This window comes from Panthera tigris, chromosome A2, assembly GCF_018350195.1.
Source record: "Panthera tigris isolate Pti1 chromosome A2, P.tigris_Pti1_mat1.1, whole genome shotgun sequence".
Classification (NCBI taxonomy): Eukaryota; Metazoa; Chordata; class Mammalia; order Carnivora; family Felidae; genus Panthera; species Panthera tigris.
The window spans coordinates 125,700,740-125,718,295 of record NC_056661.1 but is presented as its reverse complement, the minus strand read 5'-3'; the positions used below and the strand labels follow the sequence as shown (position 1 = coordinate 125,718,295).

Sequence of the window (17,556 nt, the reverse complement as noted above, 5' to 3'; positions counted from 1 at the left end):
ATTTGGAGACGCCCCCATTCTCAGGTTTATCTGGTATTCTATTGCTTCCCTTTACTTTTTGCCACCCAGATGTTGATAACCCACATGTCTTGCGGACGTGAGTGGTTTATCCTTGCCTAACTGTGTTTTGGGGTTCGTGGAGACACCCAGTTTTGTTCTTTATTTAGGCAAAGTTATGTTGCTCAAAAATGAAAGGCTCAGCAAAAATCCTTCTTCCTAGATTATCTTCACCTAATATACTAGCAAAACGAAAAACAACATGGACCAAGATCGCTGGTATGCAAGGTACCATCTTGGCTCCCTCTGACTCATCACAGGAAACTTCAGAGTCTGCTAAGGTGAATAAGAGGTTGAAAGTCAGATTCTGGTAAAATAAAAGTTGACGCCTTCCCAAGAGAAGCGAACTTGGTATTTCAGTTTCCAGTGGTGGGTTTCCTTTCAACTGGAGGAATTTCAAAGGATTAAGAATGCTGCTTGCAGTTGTTTTCATGTTATTAATTAATATTTTACCTGTGGATAGAAATAATATATTCAGTTCAGCTTAAAAGCTCTTTCACCTGACATGCATAAAGGCATGGCAGGCATTACTGTTTCCATTTTATAAATGTATTTTGTACATTTGTGTGTAGGATGGTCACGCAAACTGTAGAGGGTGACAAAGATAGTGTGCCTCCTAGCTCAGGATTTCTCCTTCTTGAAAACGAAATGGGCCTGAGCCATAGTGCCTATTTGCATCCAGTATTGCTTTCTGCCTGGTGTGCCAGGAGAGTGGGGGACAGAGGAAGTGAAATTACACACTTCAACACACAGTTATTATTTTTAAATAGTATTGCTTTTACCTCCAAAGCAGAACTAGTTCAGAAGACATAACCTTAGCGGTCTGAAAGCATGTAAGCGACATTCTTGAGAATAATCACTCAGTAAATCAGGCTGGCCTTTGCCTGGGAAGACGATTTTTTTGAATTGTGCGAAGCATTACCGACCTTCAGTTTCACCTGCTGCTTTTGCCTCTGGCTCTCATTAGTAAACACCTTGGAAGAATATCAGAATTGTTAATGGAAAAATGACTAATGGAATCATTCTCACTAGGGGTTAGCAGACTCATATGCCCTGAGAGCCTGGTTAGAACTTCACTAGAAGTGACCCTTCCCAAGAAAGGGTTGCCTATGCAAAAATCTTATCTTTGTGGAATATGATAGCTAAAAACACATGTAGATTTAAAACAAGGAAGGCAACTCTCCTCATGTTTCTTAGGTTCTGAAAGTCTACAAGCAAACTAGTAGGAACTAGTTAGAGAGTAAACATAACTCTCTAGAAGGAAAGTAGAAGGAGAGTAAACATAAACACTCCCTCCAAAGGGTCTTAGGAGAAACTTCGTCATGGAAAACATGAAGGTGACTTACAACCTAGAATGTCCTGGGCTTCATTTACACACACATGTGTACATCTAATGTGTGACAACTGCTCACTTGCTCCTTTTTCACCCTCCTTTGCCCGTGACAATGGCCACTTTTTTCCTCCTCCTATGCTGTTCCAAGTCTGTTTGACACTGTAGAAACTCAATGCTCTGTACCTTGCTGGTCACAGATGGTTTAACTGTATACAATTTCATATCAGATAGGTGACTAGCAATATGTTAGTACCAATCTTTTCTGTGGTTGTATCAGTAACGGTGAGGTGGCATCTGATCATGCTGACTGGGCCCTATCTGGCTTGCTCTGGAGGCTTGGCACATCTCCACTCTGTACCTTTCTGTGCTGATCTATAATTTAGCTCTCAAGGGGCCATCTCTTCTTCCATTGCTCCAGGAGCCTCTCCCTCTTAACCATTGCAGAAGCCATCTGAGAAATGATCACTGAATCTGTCTGAGAAATTGATCATTCAGATGGTCCTACTCAGAGAGCGAGGAAAACTTGCAGCCACTCATTTCATCTTGAACAAAACAAGGTTCTAAGAAAATACACACACACCCCAACATCTCTTATTGTACCAGAAAGAAGATGAATTTCCTCTGGCTTTCAGGCAGTACTGCAAGAGTAAATATTGCCCAGCTTTTGGTTCAACTAGTTCTACATTGGCCACACTTGAAACTGGCTTCCAGAGTGCTTTGCCAATTCATGTAATTTTCAATATCTGTTACATAATTCTCCAAACTCCCTAGATGGTCTAGTGAAGGAGACTGAATTCCATTCCCACATTTTTCAGATGAGGAAACGGAAACCCAGAAGGGGTAAGCAATCCAAGGTCAGAAGCAGGTCCATGGATGCTGAAATCAGGTCTCTGAATCCTATGACATCATAGATTCTTGATACTCTCCATTGCACTGCCCCTGTAAAGGAGCACCCAGGGGAAAGAGAGGTTTTTATTTTAGAACCTTTTTATTGAGGGGGCACCTGAGTGGCTCATTTGGTTAAGCATCTGACATTTGATTTTGGATCAGATCACGATCTCATGTTGTGAGATCGAGCCTGGGTTGGGTTCTGCCCATGGTGTGAAGCCAAATTAAGAGTCTCTCTCTCTCTCGCCTTCTGCAGTTCATCCATTTAAAATGTATAATTCAATGACTTTTAGTATATTCCCAGAGATGTGCATTTATCACCACAGTGAATTTTAGAACACTTTCAGCACACTAGAAAGGACCCTCACACCTCTAAGTTGTCCTTATCCATCCTCCCCAGCCCTAAACAACCACTAACCTATTTTCTGTCCCTATGCATTTGCCTCTTCTGGACATTTTATATCAATGGAATTATGTTTCTCTCATTTAGCATAATGTTTTTAATGTCCACCCATGTGTGGCATGTAGCAGACCTGCATTACTCTTCACAGCTGAATATTCTATTGTATGGATGTAGCCCATTTTGTTCATTCATTTGTTAATGGACATCTGGGTTGAATTGTTTCCACTTCTTAGCTATTTTAAATAATGCCACTGTGTTCATTCATGCACAAGTTTTTGTGTTTATATATATTTTTTATTCTTTGGGGTATATACCTAAGAGTGGATTTGTATCATTTGGTAACCCCATGTTGAACCATTTGAGGAAATGTCAGACCATTTACCAAGGTAGCTGCACCATTTCATGTTCCCACCAGCAGTGTATGAAGATTCTAATTTCTCCAAATCAATACTTGCTATTATTTGTCATTAAAAAAATTTTTTTTGAGAGACAGAGCATGAGTGGGGAAAGGGTGGAAAGAAAAAGGACAGAGGATCCGAAGCAGGCTCTGCCCTGGCAGCAGTGAGCCCAAAGTGAGGCTCAAATTCGTGATGTGAGATCATGACTTGGGCCAAAGTCAGACGTTCAACCAACTGAGCCACCCACGTGCCCCTATTATTTGTCATTTTTATTATAGTATATCATAGTGGGTATGATGTGGTATCTCATTTTGTTTTTGATTTGCATTTCCTTAATAGTTAAAGATGTTGAGCATCTTTTCATGTGCTTTTTGGCCATCCATATATCTTCTTTGGAGAAAACCTATTCAGATGCTTTCTTCAGGTGTTTGGTACAATTCACCAGTGAAGCCATCTGGTTGTGGGCTTTTCTTTGTGGGAAGCTTTATATTACTAATTCAATCACTTGTTATAGATCTATCCAGATTGTCTATTTTTGAGTCAATTTTGGCAGTTTGTCTTTCTAGGAATTTGTCCATCTCATCTAGTTAACTAAGGTGCGGTCATGCAATGTCATAGTATTCCCCCATGGTTCTTTTCACTTCTGTAAAGTCAATGTGGGAATATAATTTTAAGTTCCTACTTCAAACGCAACGTGTTTGAAGTCATTGCTTTATTGTAGGAAAAAAGGTCCTATGAATAGATCTATTGTAATGTAACAATAATATTTACATTATTTACTAGTGAGTAAAAATGAAGTACCAGACAGTGTTTCCCATACTTATCCTATTCTTTTACTACCCTACCCTCCAAGCAAGGTGTGGGTAGTGCAGTTTGAGATGAGCATGACGAGATAAATTCTCATCAGAGACAGACTCCCATCTCTTCCCAGAACAGCCCATGTGTCCTAATTGTGCTAAGGTCCTAATTCCCAAGGCTCCACAGTGGACTTACAAACTGGAAAAACAGGACCAGAGAATAAACAGGCTTCATTGTGCAAACTGATCAATTCACAAAGCATCCCTGTACTCTCACAATGGAGAGGAAGGAGATTGTTTTGTTAGTGTGTGTGTGTGTGTGTGTGTGTGTGTGTGTGTGTGTGATCTCTGGTGAAGATGGCAGTGCAGGGACATTTTGACCATCTCTTTTTATCTCTGGAATACTAACAGCAAAAACTAAATAGGCAAAGTGAAATCTTTTTTTCCAAATGAACACCAGAAAAGAGTATTTTTAGCAAAGCTATATTTTAAATTATTTACTTTAACGTGAATCCTGTTTCTTTTATTTCAACAAAGGAGATCTTCACCAACATTCAGACATTCCTTGCTGTACAAAAGAAAATAAAACCCCCAAATTTAACTGTAATAAACTGGTAATCTTTGTCATGTACTGTAAACAAAGTAGCATTCACATAAACCTGAAATAATGAATACATTAACTGTAACATTTCCCTCAAACCCTTATAATTAATCACTGGAATCAATGATAAATTAATCATCTATCATCCTTAGTAAAGATGATTATGAAAATAATCTATTTCCCCTTCTTTATTTTATTTTTTTTTTTTAGAAAAGCTGTTCTTGAAGACAACCTGCTATTTAGTGATAGAAATGTTTGGACCAGACATCATAAAACTGTGAGTATGCCGGCACATTGACCTTACTCAGTTGCTGGGACATGGGTGAAACAGGAAAGCTGAGAGGCAGCTGACTCCTCTGCCAGCAGGATGTACTCACTGAACAAGGACTTGAGCTGTGTTCCTGTTCTTGTTAATAGTGGAACATTCAGACCTGACTCAGGTCTACTATCATTCGAGGCAAAGGCTCCCCTTGAATTACAGTATGGAATCTGATTTTATTTCTCCTCAAGAGCCTTCCAGAAGAAATTTTACTAACAAGTGACTAGATCCTACTGTCCAGACCCAGGCATTTGGCCCCTTACCCTGAGCTCCCCAAAGTGTACTAGTCTTTCCCTTCAATCCCAACTGGGTTCCAAGGCCACATCATCTTAGCTTCTTCTCCTCTGTCCTCCCTCATGGGTTTCCTGGCCCCTCCCTACTTCCCTAGCCCCAGCCCTTGCCTCTCAGGATCCCCTGCGTGTGCCGTTATCACATGTCTGCTTCCTTCTTTCTCTTCTCTGTCTTTCTTTTTTGAGCTCAAGGGCACTGGATGAGATAAATCCTATCCCGTCTTGTTCATGACATTTTCTCAACAAGAATCCATACATGACTTTCTTATATTTTTTATTTAGTTAGTTACTTAGTTATTTTGAATAATGTAACTAGCATCTAAACCTACCACCCAAAAGTAAATCTAGGACCTAGGTTATAACTTACTCTGACCACCCAGTCCCTCTTTCATTCATTCTCATGCTTTTTTCTACCCAAGTAATAAATCCCATGCTCATCTTTCTCTTGTTTTCTTTTTTCTATAGTTTACACACACACACACACACACACACACACACACACACACACACACAGAGTTATGTTAATATGTTAAATTTATGTATATTTATGTATAATAATATATAAGAAATATGTATCAATATGTAATATGGAAAATTAATCTTAATTAAATATCAATGAATTGAGGTATTGATGATTAATAATTATAATTAATGGTAATATATAATTACATAAAATAATTAGAATTTTAATGTACTTATGTATATTTCTTTAAAATATACCTTGTTTTAGTCATTTCTTAAATTTATGAAGACAGTATCACATTGTATGTAATCTTTCGGGACTAACCACTTGAGTTCCTATGTCTAGGGGACCTACCACTTGGGTTTACATGTCTATGGGACCTACAACTTGAGTTTATATGTCTAAGATTCATCCTTAATGTTGTGTCATTGCTATAATTCACTCACTCTGCCTGTATAGAATATTCCATTGTGTCTCTACAAGAATCTATTCCTTCACTCTCCCATTGATAGGTTTTTAAGTTGTTTATTGGTTTTCTGTCTTGTGAACAGTGTTACAATGAACATTCTTATGTGGTTCCTCTTTTATATGCCATTAGCCTCAAAACAGATAGGCTCAGAGGCACCATTGCCCACAACTAGGTAGCCTAGAGTTGCAGAATTTTAAAGAAAAAAGGAGCTTAAAATCATAAAGTCCAAAGTGTTTGGTCATGCTGTGCACCTGCCTCTATTAATATGTATTTCACGCTATTATGGTAAATGATTTCTCATGAGCCGCTGAGTGCAAGTGTTGGGAAGGCAGGGACCATTTCTTTTTAGGTCATACTTCTATTCCTGTTACTGCCTCCTAACTGGACTCCAGACTTGCCCATTGGCACAAGTCAATAATCCACATTCTAGCTGGCCAAATATATTTTAAATGCCAAACTAATATGGCACTAACAAAATTCTTCAGTCTTCACACTATTTGCAGGATTCCTTAGCCACATACACAAGGCTATTTATAAATCAGTCCTTGAGGACATCTTCAGACTATCCCTGGCTGTTCCACAGCACACCACATTCCAAACCACTTGTAACTCCTCATACACACCAAGAGGTTTTTGCCTCAGGACCTTTGCATAAGATGTTCCCCCATGCTTGATTCATTCAAAACCTCTACCCCAGACAAATTCTACTTCTTTAGACCTCAGTTCCAAGGTCACTTCCTCTGGAAGCTTGCCTGACCTTAGCCCTTAGGGTGGGATAAGACAGATGATATTCCCACCACCATCAACACACACACACACACACACACACACACACACACACACGCATGCATGCATGCACACGTGCATGTGCACACACACATACACACACACACACATTCCTGGTATCCGGTGCAAACCCCTAGCACAGCACTTACCACATCTGTTTGTAATTTAATTCTCCATTTACTTTTTCTGAGTTGCTAACTAGATTGAAAACCTTCTGAGATGCGTTTCATTCATCTCTGTATCTCCAGATACTTAGCAAAATACTGAGTATGTGGAAAGAAGGAAGGAAGGGAGGGAAGGAGGAGAAGGAGAGGGCTTTGTATCTTCAGGGCTTGGTGCTATATTTGAGCCTTCAATATATATTGAGGTCCTTCAATAAATGTTTGTTGAACTAATTATTTTAAAAGAACAAAATTATCACTGCAGATGGTATGACTAGATAGCTCCAAAGAAATTGGTTGAACATATTAAAACAGGAAAAGAAAAACTTTTTAGCCTATTTATTGAATCTGCCTATATACCTATTATGAGTTTGGTGCTCTGGCAGAAATGTCAGCTTGGCGGGGAGGTTCTGTTGGGCCTAGATCATGGAACCAGAGAGGTACATGGAAAAAAGTCATAGAAGCTAAAGAGGAGAGTGCATGCAGATATCCAAAAGGGGGAGCCAGAGATTAGCTACCAAGCATGCTGGCAGTGAAAGGGCCATTGCCTGGGTTGATTAAGAAACCCATTGCTCTTCTGTAGTTGGCCAGAGTGGCAAGTGTAAGAGACACTTAAGACAAAGATGAGAGAGGACAGACAAGACACTGTCCTAGGTACTACAGATTTGAACTGTACAAACAACAGTCCCACCTCAAATAACAGCAAATTAACACAAGGTGTTAAAGAAGAATGGGCTCAGCAAGTCACCAAAACAGAGGGCCACTCTCTGAGTAGGTGGTGGGGAAGGGTGACATTTTTTTCCTTTGTGATGATTCAAAGTCACGAGACAACTAATTCTCAGTAGTAGGGGTGGGCCATTTGAAGAAAGACAGATATAATAAATGATCCCCCTTCATGGTTCTGTCTACCATTAGTTTTGTTTGCAAGGAATTTTCCAGTACCTGTGTTAGGTGTTTGCTGATAGACATTTCTCCTCTTATGGTGTGCTCTTATTACAACTTCTTTTAATCAATCACATACAGTTTGGGGTTGTTATAAGTGCTGAAAATGACAATGTTATGGTTTAGTTTTACCTCAATTTCAGGCTTCCAGTATTAAATGTGTTTTCTAACCCAGAAGGCATCCCTCCTCATTATTTCACACCAGTCAATTATCAATGATTCATGGACTAATTATTCAGCAATTACATTTCCTACCCAAGGGCAAGCCACAGGATGTTGTTGGGAAGTGAGTCACCTGAGCACTCAGGCATTCCCCCAAGAACCTGGATCATACAGGGAGGGGCTGCTTCCAGGAGCGGCCAATCCTAGCCAGTGCTAAGTCTTAGCCATGTGCCGGGTCTTCCTCTGCCTGGTCTTGACCTCCATTGTGCCATTGGTTGCCATAGCAAGCCTGATCCTTATCTTCTGTTCATCTCACCTTACTTCCTGGGATTTACTTCTACGTTCCTCTAAATCATAAACTCTTGTATTCTAAACTAGGAGGTCTCAGAGATCATGGGGGGCCTAAACTACTAACATTTTTTAGAAGAAAATGTGAAACAGAATTTATAACATAGTACACCTTAGATGTAATTAATGTGTTTTTAGACACCCAAACACAAAGCAATATCAGTGCCATTTCACAAGATAATTACAGCAGTCCCCCATTATCCAGAGGGGGCAAATTCCAAGACCCCCCAAGTAGTTGCCTGAAACCAGATAGTACTGAACTATATATACTATTTTTCCTATACATACATACTTGTGATATAGTTTAATTTATAAATTAAGCACAGGAAAATATTAGCAACAATAATAAAATAAAACAATTAAAACAATACACTGTAATAAAAGCTATGCAAATGTGGTGTCTCTCTCTCTCTCTCTCTCTCTCTCTCTCTCTCTCTTAAATATCTTATTGCACTGTACTCACCCTTCTTCTTGTGATGATGGGAGATGATAAAATGCCCATGTGATGAGATAAAGGAAGATGAATGATGTAGGCATTGTGAGGTAAGTTAGGTGGCTATTGACCTTCTGACGATATGTTAGAAGGAGAATCATCTGCTTTCAGACGATGGCTGACTACTAGTTACTGAAACCATGGAAGGCAGAACCACAGGCAAGAGAGAGACTACCGTACAAGATTTACAGAAGTGAATAAATTCATAGTACACTGTGCGTGTGGTCCAGAAATGGGATAAAAGTATTAAGTTGCATAAGGAAGATCTTCTTTCAATGCTGTGAATATATCTCTGTGACTATATGTTAATATATAAACTTTCTTTGAAAGTGATGTCAAGGTCTAAATTTGAGAGCTTTCATGTGTGGAAGTCCCTGTCCTCACTCCCTGCCATAGGCTGTTACTCTGTCTATTAACCCTGACCTTGCTCCCTTCTTTTGATTTATGGTGATGATCATCATCATTGACTTCATTCTACCATGATCTTAATTAGACTTGTTAATTAGCTCCGCCAAATGTGTTGAAGCCTCTTCCCTCCTCCCCAGTCCCCCACCACATGCCTCATTCCTGCACACCTCTGTACCTGTAAGGGTAGTAAAAGGAAGTAAATTAAAAAGTGACCATTTTGGTCTTTTTGCTACTATGGGAAAAAGAAAACAATGTTGAGTGGGAATGGATATTCTGAATTTGGAGATTTCCTAGGGATTTCACATCTTATGTGTTGCCTAGGCTTTCTATCCCACAATTGGTAAAGAGCACATGTGCTATTTTGCCACTTCCTTACATCTTGCACATTCTAATGGTCTTACACTTGTCTGTATTTATGAGGCTCAGCATTTTCTATTCTTGTCCAAAGGAATGCTTCTCACTTTCAGTCTTTTGATGACAAGGATCTGATCTTAGAGGACCCTGGGAAGAACACCATATGCCTGTTCCCCTCTCCTATTCCTCAATGTAGAGACCACCTCACTGTCTGTGGGGTTTTCATTTCCACTCCCATATTCAAGTTCACTTACTTGAAATTGTGCTCTATTTGCAGAGAAAGAGAATATGTCTTGGATATCATATGATTAGTTAGTGGTCCTGGATTACCACAGATGGGATGGCTGTAGGGTTTAAAGAAAAAAAAAAAAGGTTAAGCACAGCCTATTTATCACCCTCTTGAGTCCACTAAATATCAAACCCCCATAAAGACAGCAGTCATCAGTTAAATAAATGAACCATTAAGTTGAGAAAAGATATGTGAAAACAGCCACCTCTCCTGATTTACTGACCCTTGGTAGACATTAGTTTGCTAATGAACTTTATCTGCTACATACAGCTTGCCCCACAACTTAGAAGATGTGAACTCCTTTTATATTTTAAGTTACCTTTCCCTCTACCTCTCACCAAGGAACTGTGGAACCAAACAGATGACTCTCTTTTTCCCTCTTAACTCAGGTACTCACAAAAGCTTGGGAAGCCATCTTACCAGGCTTCAGACAGGGATGGAAGCAGGACTTGGAAGCCACCAGGAATACAGGGGCACATTCTCCCCAGGCTTTCTCACTGCACACACTGGGTTCTGACCCCTGAATCCTATCCTACAGATTAGCTTTCCAACTTCTCAGTCCATGTGGCAGAAAATGACATTACAGTCCCAAGTTACTATAGCTCCTGTTATTCTGGGAACAGCTCAGAATGAGTTTGAAGTTGTTAATACCAATTCCAAATTTCCATAGGAGAGAATCTGACTGATCCTACTTGAACAGTCATCAAATGAGGTCCAATCAACTGGCCAAGACATAGGGAGTAAGTACAACATAGTTGCTAGGAACCTACCCCTGTGGAAGAAGGGGGTCAGTTAAATGATCATGTGAGCTGGGAAGAAATCCCAAAAAGTATCTTCTAAAATCAAGAACTGTTTTTCTGAGATTAGTGTCTAGGTATGACCAACGTATGTTTATGGATTCTTTTTGTTGTTTTGGTTGGTTGGGTTGGGTTTGAATCAATGATTTACTGGGAAAAGTTACTAAAAATCCATACTCTGTTTGTTCCTTCATTTGAAGCAGCACATTGTACTCATTCTTCTTGATAAGAAGAATGTTGGGAGTGCCAGGTATTAAATGCATATGGAAGGTTTGTGTTAGCATCTTCAAACTAGACATAAACCAAAATGTTTAAAGAGCACTTTCCTTACACCATCCTGGGGTGTGGAAAGTCAAACATATTGTATTTTCTCCCATAAGGTAAAGAAATATATTTAATTTATTATTTTTTTAAATATTTATCCATTTTGCAGAGAGAGAAAGAGAGAGCACACCCATATAAGCAAGGGAGGGGCAGAGAGAGAGGGAAATAGAAGATCCCAAGAGGGCTCCGTGCTGACAGCAGAGATTCCCAACACAGGGCTCAAACCCACGAACTGTGAGATCACAACATTAGCCAAAGTCAGATGCTTAACTGACTGAACCACCCAGGAACCCCTAGAAATATATTTATTTTAAAGGGAAACAGATGATTGGGGCACCTGATGGCTCAGTCAGTTAAGCATCCGACTTGGGCTCAGATCATGATCTTACAGCTCATGGGTTCAAGCTGTGCTGACAACTCAGAACCTGGAGCCTGCTTCAAATTCTGTGTCTCCCTCTCCCTCTCTGCCCCTCCCCCACTCATACTCTGTCTCTGTCTCTGTCTCTCTCTCTCTCTCAAAAATCAATAAACATTAAAAAAATTTTAAATAAAATAAAGGGAAACAGATGATTTGGATTATGCCTAAGAAAATAATTTTAGGTGTTAAGGCTTTATTATAAATGATTTTTTGCTATAAGACCTAGCAAACTTTAAAATATTCCTTCCATCAAATTATATGCCTATCCATTTTTCTTTTCCCAATTTTATTTGTGGCTTCTCCTGAAAAGAATCACAGTGCCCATGTGAGAGGATGACCACAGCTCAGTGCTGTCCATGCCCTCTTCCCACCCCCAGGACCTTACTTCAAACAGAAAAGAGAGCAACGTGGCAGGAAATCGTTTTGATCTGGCAGCTACTCCAGGCTGGACTCAAAGACCATGCTAGAATCCATTCTGGGGATTTATCTTCCTTTGAAATAGGTTCTATTTCCTAAATGCCTGAGAGAACTTAAATAGCCTTTGTTTTGTCCCATTTCCCTCCAGGCTTAGCACAGATATGAATGCTGATGTGGTGTGTCACACCCTGAAGTTTTGTAAGCAGGACCCTGGCCAACCATTGTGTCATCTCTACCCACTTCCCAAGGTAAGTGGGTTTTCACTTTGGATGTCAGATTGCAGTAACCTGCAAGCCCTTTGGACATGTTGTAAAGGGAGGTTCAGCTTCACTGGCTCAACGGTTGGGGGACAGAGAGAGACAAGACGACATTTCCAATTACATCGTGTGAAATAATATTCCCCAGTTTCAACCTAGACCCTCACCCCATGCTGCCAAAGAATGTTTTGGCTACTTAACTATCATAGACTATAATCTAGAGCTCAGCTGGCAGTAGGTGGGAAATCTAACCAGCCAAGAAGAGGAGAGCTTAAATCTCTTTCTGCTATTTAAAAAATCAAGCAGATCACTTTCACAGAGACCAACTCATCCAGTTTGCCCAGGACTTTCCTGGGCTAAGCACTGAAGTCTCATATCCTGGAAAAACCTGAGCCATTGGTCACCCTAGTCTGAGCTTAATTGTCCTCACACATAACATGGGTATAATAAAATGCCTAAAATACCTCCCTCATAGGTTTGTTGTGGGAAACAGTTGAGCTAATACATCCAAAATGCTCAGCACAATACCTGCTACATTAAAAAGTGTTGATAAAAGCGGTAGCCAATATAATTATTATCAATATCATTATTATTCAGAGATAGCTCTTCAGAACCCCCATGTGTGTTATATCATGTTGGACAATTTTCAATTGAAATGCAGGCGGACAGGGCTGCAAATGTTGACACAATTCTCAGCTCACATTCTGAATGAGAGTATAATATTAAATCCAGTTCCACCTCAAAGTATTGATTTTTCAGAAGCTGCCTGTAAAAATAAAATTAAACGATAAAATAAAAGAAAATTCTATGCCCCCTGTCCCAGAAATGTAGTTTTTCTGTGTATTACACAGTAGGTTTCTGTTTTGTATGTGATTTCCTTTTTATTCTCAAGGAAATAAAGTCAGTTTAATATTTTGTGGCCTGAACCAGTGAACCTGATGTTGCTGCCTAACTATCATAAGCTTGTCTCCTTGAGAGGGAAGATAGAGATTCAAATACCTGGAGCATGGTCCATGACGTGCTTCCTCAGTCATTGACTATGTGCCAATTAAATTTCCCCTAATTCCACCTGAGAAGCTTTGCAGTCCACTGGTTTCTAGAAGAGATAGGCACTTTTAATTAAAAAAATCTTTTTTCATGAATTCAAATAGCATGTAAATATTGTATCATAATATTCACTATTGGATAATGCACAGAGAAACGTGTCTCTATGTACAAAGGCAAATGATAAGGGTTTTTTGTCATTTCCTTAAATAACATCACATTATATATACATCACACCCACAGTTATACATAGTCACAAAATGTTCAACTTTAAACTATCCCATGTAAAATGACATTCTTTATTTTCGTACTCCATGGAGTTTATCCTCGAAATACCATTTCCTTGTCTTCCCATCAACACCCTTTGCAATTCCTGACTCGGGAGTGTTTTAAGCATCCTTGCTGGCTGAGATGGAGTGGGGGGTATTTCACCCCAGAACTGCTCAGCTTGCACCCCAGCAGGGCATGCTCCTGGGTCAGCTTGATGTTTCCGTAGTCGCTGTTCTGGACTTTGCCGTCCTCCTCAAATCCCCGTCCCCACAGGCGCCCTGGAGAAGAGGGGCAGTCCATGCAAATGTGGGCAGCTCCACTCTCTTCTGCCCGCAAGATTTCTTTAATAGCAATATTTACTGAGGACTCACTACACTACGTAGCACTGTGTTTACACTTCACTTTATTTAGTCCCCCAAACAGTTCTGGGATAGAGGCACCAGTATTGATTATGACCCCTTTTATAAAGTTGCAGAAACCAGGCTGAAGAGGTTATGTAATTTGCTGAAGCTCACTCCGTTAGGAAAGACTAGAACTGGGATTCATATCCCTGTCCTGCTGACAGTGGTTGGTTTAGTCTCTTGACAATTGGCTACGTTTCTGAAAATCCTTCTTGGGGTGTCTCTTCACATCAATCAGCTGAAATCCCACCACCAGAAATAACCAATATCAAAATGTTGTATGTTTACCTTTTAATTTGTAAATAAATAATATTATTATATTGATTTTTTCAGAGTTATGATAATGTTATATATATAATTTTTCCTCCTTAACATTACACTCTGAGTGTGTATTTTTAATGGTGTATATCAGTCCTTCTTTTCATTTCCTTGGCACACAAATTACACCTACAAAGCAGGTGTGAATTAGTGGGTAGAATTACCTACCTACTAAAGATGCAAATGATTTCCAGCCTGCTGCCAGAAGCCTCCATCACGACTCTCCCAGTCAATACTCACCCCCAAAGTAGCCACTGTTCTAAAATCTCTCACCACATATTAGTTCATTCATATAAAGTTCTGTTCTTCAATGTCATATAAATGGAATCATAGAGTATGTTCTTCTGTGTCTGGCTTCTTTTGTTTGCAAGGTTCATCGTGTTTTGGGTGTGTAATGGTATTCCTGCGTGAAGGTGTCTCACAATCATCCTTGGATGTCATTCCTGCTCTAGCTTCCTAGTTAGTCCAACCAAATTCTGCTCTTGCCTGCTTTCCAAAAATTTTCCACACCAAGGCCAGAAAGGCCTTTCTATGAGATAAATTTGATCTTGTCACTCCAACTCAATGACTTTACGTGGGAAGCATTTTCTCCTTCTCCCTCATCTTTCACCTTGATGGACTTCCCATCCCTCAAATCTCACCTTATATGTTGCTTCTTCAGGGAGTCCATCCCTGACTCATTTTACATACCCCTCTTGTCAAAGCTCTTGTAGGTCCCTCCACTGAACCTGCCTTGTTTTAAATGATATACCCGGGTGATTGCCTGTCTATCCATCTCTCCCACTAGGATATAACCTCCACATGGACAGACTCCACCTTGCTCCCCACAGTAAGCCCAACACCTAGGATGGTGCCTCACACATAACAAAGAAATATTTGTTGAATGAATAAACAAAGTGCCACTAGCTTCTCGTTTGCACCCCTGACGGAAATTCTGCTTTCCCTTACTTCATGGACACAGTAATTTTCCCAGAGCCTATCTCTGATCATATTATTTCCCCCAGCTTATGATCTCAGTATTGCCTACACAATTAGGTACACATTTTCACCTAGCATTTCAGAATTCTCCAAAAGCCTTCCTGGACTTCCACTATTATCCTTGTGGACCCCCTGCTGCAGTCAAGATGGAGTGACTGGCTCTCTCTTGTGCTCACCTTAACCTTCCTACCTCTGCACCCTTGTTCTCAATCATCCCTTCCACCCAGCTGACCAAGCCCATCCTGCAAGCTCATGTCTCTGTCAACTTCTCTGTAGAATGATTCCTAACCCTCTCCACAAAATTTAACTCTGTTCTCCACCGTCATCCTAAATTCCTTTTCAAATACTACAACGTGCCAATATTGCCCTACATGCTTTGCATATATTAATCATTTAATCTTATGAGTAGGTATTATTGTTGTCTGCATGTTATAGAGGAGGAAAGGAAGGCCCAGAGATATTAAAATATGAAGTTTACATAGATTTCTTCACTCAGATGTAAGCGTGTGGAGGTGGCAGTTCTGCATCTTGCCCGTCTTTGCTGTCTCCATTGTGCAAGGCACATGCCTGGTATCTGGATAATCCATCAGCACTGACCTTGACGCATGTGATCTCATTCAACAGTGCTCTTGCGGGGTAGGGGTCTATTTTACAGATAAGGAAATTGAGACCAGGAGAAATTAACAGATTACACAGCTAATAAGTGACAATAATTACACAGATTACACAGCTAATAAGTGACAGGATTCAGCCCTGGGCCTGTTTGTCTTGAAAGCCCAAGTTCTTCCCCATGGTGCTCTAGGCCTCACTGCTACTCCTGGGGTATAGTTACTTTTAATTGAACCACTGCTCCTGGGCCAGTAATTCCTCACAAGCAAGACTCTGCTTGTAACCTGCTTTGCATGTGTTTCCGATTCTGGTAAAATACAAATGAAGTGACAGGAGTCATTGCCCCTGTGAAATGCATGCTGCAGGGTGGAGGGAAGAAGGAGGCCTTTCTGCTCCAAGGAGCTGGCATGGCAGAACCTAGCAGTGCAGAGCAATGGAGTCTGATGTTGGTAGGATCAAAAGTAAAAGTGGAATCACATTTAGGGATCTCAGCAAACTGCCTATTCATCATCTACAGTGCAGTTGACATTCCAAGCCCAGTTTTTGCCAATCCTTTAGCCACGGCTCATACCTTTATCTACTGTGTTCTCAAAATGACAAACACCATCCATGATTAACTGAGCAAGAAACAATCTATAGTGTTCAGCTGGCACCAGGATTGGGGCGGGGGTGGGGGAGGTGAGGGGAGGTGGAAAGGAGGACAAGACAAGGATAGGAAAGGAACAGAAAGAAGAAAATCGCAGACTGCATGGTAAAGACCACCCAGATGGTTTTGTGTTACCTACTTTGAGGGGATTATTTATATGCTCCTTTACATTTGCATACAAAACAAGGCATTGCCTGCTGCTGGAATGCGTATGTGTGTGTATGTGTGTGTGTTCATAAGCAGGAATTGGACACTGAAAATTGAACGTGGTTCCTTCATGTGTACCTTGAATCATCTTTGTTAGATCAGTGTTAGAGTGCACCCATTGGGTCAAGAGTGGAGCCTCCTCCTCGGCTTTATGCTGTTCGCTCCTAGGTCCCCTAACACTGAGATCCTCAAGGCACACCCTACATCATGCAGCAGACGCCCTTCCTAACCACCCCTGAGCTGCAGGGACATGCTACATTCACAGATATCTCAAAGGCATACTCAAGACCTACTTCATATCACTTTGATCTACATTAAAAGAGAATTATATTCAGAGTGTGTGCTCTAGTGGAGATAGATTCTCCTTATTTCCCCAGGGCCTTCAACCCATTTAAAGTTCTGTGAGGCAGTGGGAGGGGGAGTCAAGAATGAATTTGCTTTAAGATTCTATTCTACCAGTTGTGCTTGTTCAATGTAAACACCACAGGTAGGACAAGGGGTCTCAAGCAAAGGAAGAGAGGTAGCCAGATCGAGCTCTATTTGGGAAAGGAAACATAGATAGACATATTTATCCCTGGGAGAGGGATGGGGGAGGGAGGCTGGAAATGTAGACAAGGGGAAGATAGGAAGGGCTGCTGATGCCAAACTGAAGAGTCATTCAGATATGGAGTAAAATTTCAGGATACTTTGCTATTTATTTCACATAATATATTTTAAGTACTTGAAATCAGTAAATCGGAGTATTTAATACATTTCAAATACAAAAATTCATAAATATAAGTAAAATGTAAATACGCTAACACATACCTTAAACATACTCCAATGTAAAAATAAAATATTGTTTCAAATAAGCACTACATAAAGTTTATTTGGGGTTAAACATGAAATACAATTATGATCTTTTTTTTT

The 17,556-nt window shown here is 40.2% G+C and overlaps 1 protein-coding gene across 3 annotated transcripts in view; it reads left to right on the top strand.

The window, feature by feature from the left end:
• The window catches only part of AOAH (acyloxyacyl hydrolase), a 167,213-nt gene that overhangs the window by 29,139 nt on the left and 120,518 nt on the right, over positions 1 to 17,556 (top strand). For all 3 annotated transcript variants that reach the window (XM_007078576.3, XM_015535929.2, XM_007078575.3), the window contains exons 4-5: positions 4,688 to 4,754; positions 12,066 to 12,165. In XM_007078576.3, coding sequence (XP_007078638.2) covers positions 4,688 to 4,754; positions 12,066 to 12,165 — 167 coding nt within the window. The remainder of the gene's footprint in view (positions 1 to 4,687; positions 4,755 to 12,065; positions 12,166 to 17,556) is intronic.